Genomic DNA, 1,093 nt, shown 5'->3' with positions numbered 1-1,093 from the left:
CCAGGAGGGGGCATGCAGGAGACAGCCAATAGATGATATACTTTCCTGTCCTCCCTCTCTCTTTCTCTCCCTCTAAAAAAAAAAAAAAAAAAAAAAAAAAAAAAAATCAATAAAAACATATTTTTAAAAATTACAACCACAGGCCCCAGTGACTGCGCCGCCGCCGAGGACTCAGCAACCTCCCCTGTGAACCCCCCTCGCTTCCCGACGCTCCGTCCCCCCTGCCCGCCTTCTCCCGAGGAAAAGGAATCTTATCCTATGTCCGCTATCCAGAACCTCCACGCTTTCGACCCCTTTGCTGATGCAAGTAAGGGTGGTGATCTGCTTCCCGCTGGCACTGAGGATTATATTCAAATAAGAATTCAACATAGAAACGGCAGGAAGACCCTTACGACCGTCCAAGGGATCGCCGATGATTACGATAAAAAGAAACTAGTGAAGGCCTTTAAGAAGAAATTTGCCTGCAATGGTACTGTAATTGAGCATCCAGAATATGGAGAAGTAATTCAGCTGCAGGGTGACCAGAGCAAGAACATACGATATGCCAGTTCCTCGTCGAAATTGGACTGGCTAAGGACGACCAGCTGAAGGTTCATGGGTTTTAAGTGTTTTTGGCTCACAGAAGCTTAAGTGAGGATTTCTTTGCAATGAGTAAAATTTCCCTTCTGTTCCTTGTCACAAGTTTAAAAACCTCACAGCTTGTACGATGTAACATTTGGGGTCTGCTTTTAACTTGGACTAGTGTAACTCCTTCATACAATAAACTGAAAAGAGCCATGCTAAATAAATAAATAAATAAATAAATAAATAAATAAATAAATAAAATAAAAATTACAACCACATACAATTTCCCTAAGAATCTGGCCTGACTGTAGTGCCCACCCAGCCATGAAAGCGTTTTCTAAGGCTATATCTTAATGTGGAGACACACTAAAGCAAAAGTAAGATGGGAAGGAAGAAATTGCAAGTAAACATACAGATGTCATATCTCTTCCATAACATTTTATATCATAAAATTTAAACATAAAGATAACATGTGGAGTAAATAAATTATCAATAATATTTTTATTGTGGCAAAAAGTACATAACATGA

General features: G+C 39.7%; 1 protein-coding gene across 1 annotated transcript; it reads left to right on the top strand.

The window, feature by feature from the left end:
* Positions 1–243: 243 nt before the first annotated feature.
* On the top strand, positions 244–778 carry LOC118723240 (eukaryotic translation initiation factor 1-like). The gene has a single exon (XM_036445391.2). It carries the CDS (start codon positions 259–261, stop codon positions 586–588), a length of 330 nt encoding a protein of 109 aa, XP_036301284.1. The 5' UTR covers positions 244–258; the 3' UTR covers positions 589–778.
* The last annotated feature ends 315 nt before the right edge of the window (positions 779–1,093 follow it).

This window comes from Pipistrellus kuhlii, unplaced genomic scaffold (assembly GCF_014108245.1).
Source record: "Pipistrellus kuhlii isolate mPipKuh1 unplaced genomic scaffold, mPipKuh1.p scaffold_m20_p_2, whole genome shotgun sequence".
Taxonomy (NCBI): Eukaryota; Metazoa; Chordata; class Mammalia; order Chiroptera; family Vespertilionidae; genus Pipistrellus; species Pipistrellus kuhlii.
The sequence above is the reverse complement of the archived record's forward strand: the minus strand, read 5'-3'. Positions and strand labels throughout refer to the sequence as shown.

Bases quoted from the DNA above. Each gene is read 5' to 3' on its own strand.
- LOC118723240 (XM_036445391.2), top strand. From the start codon at position 259: ATGTCCGCTATCCAGAACCTCCACGCTTTCGACCCCTTTGCTGATGCA.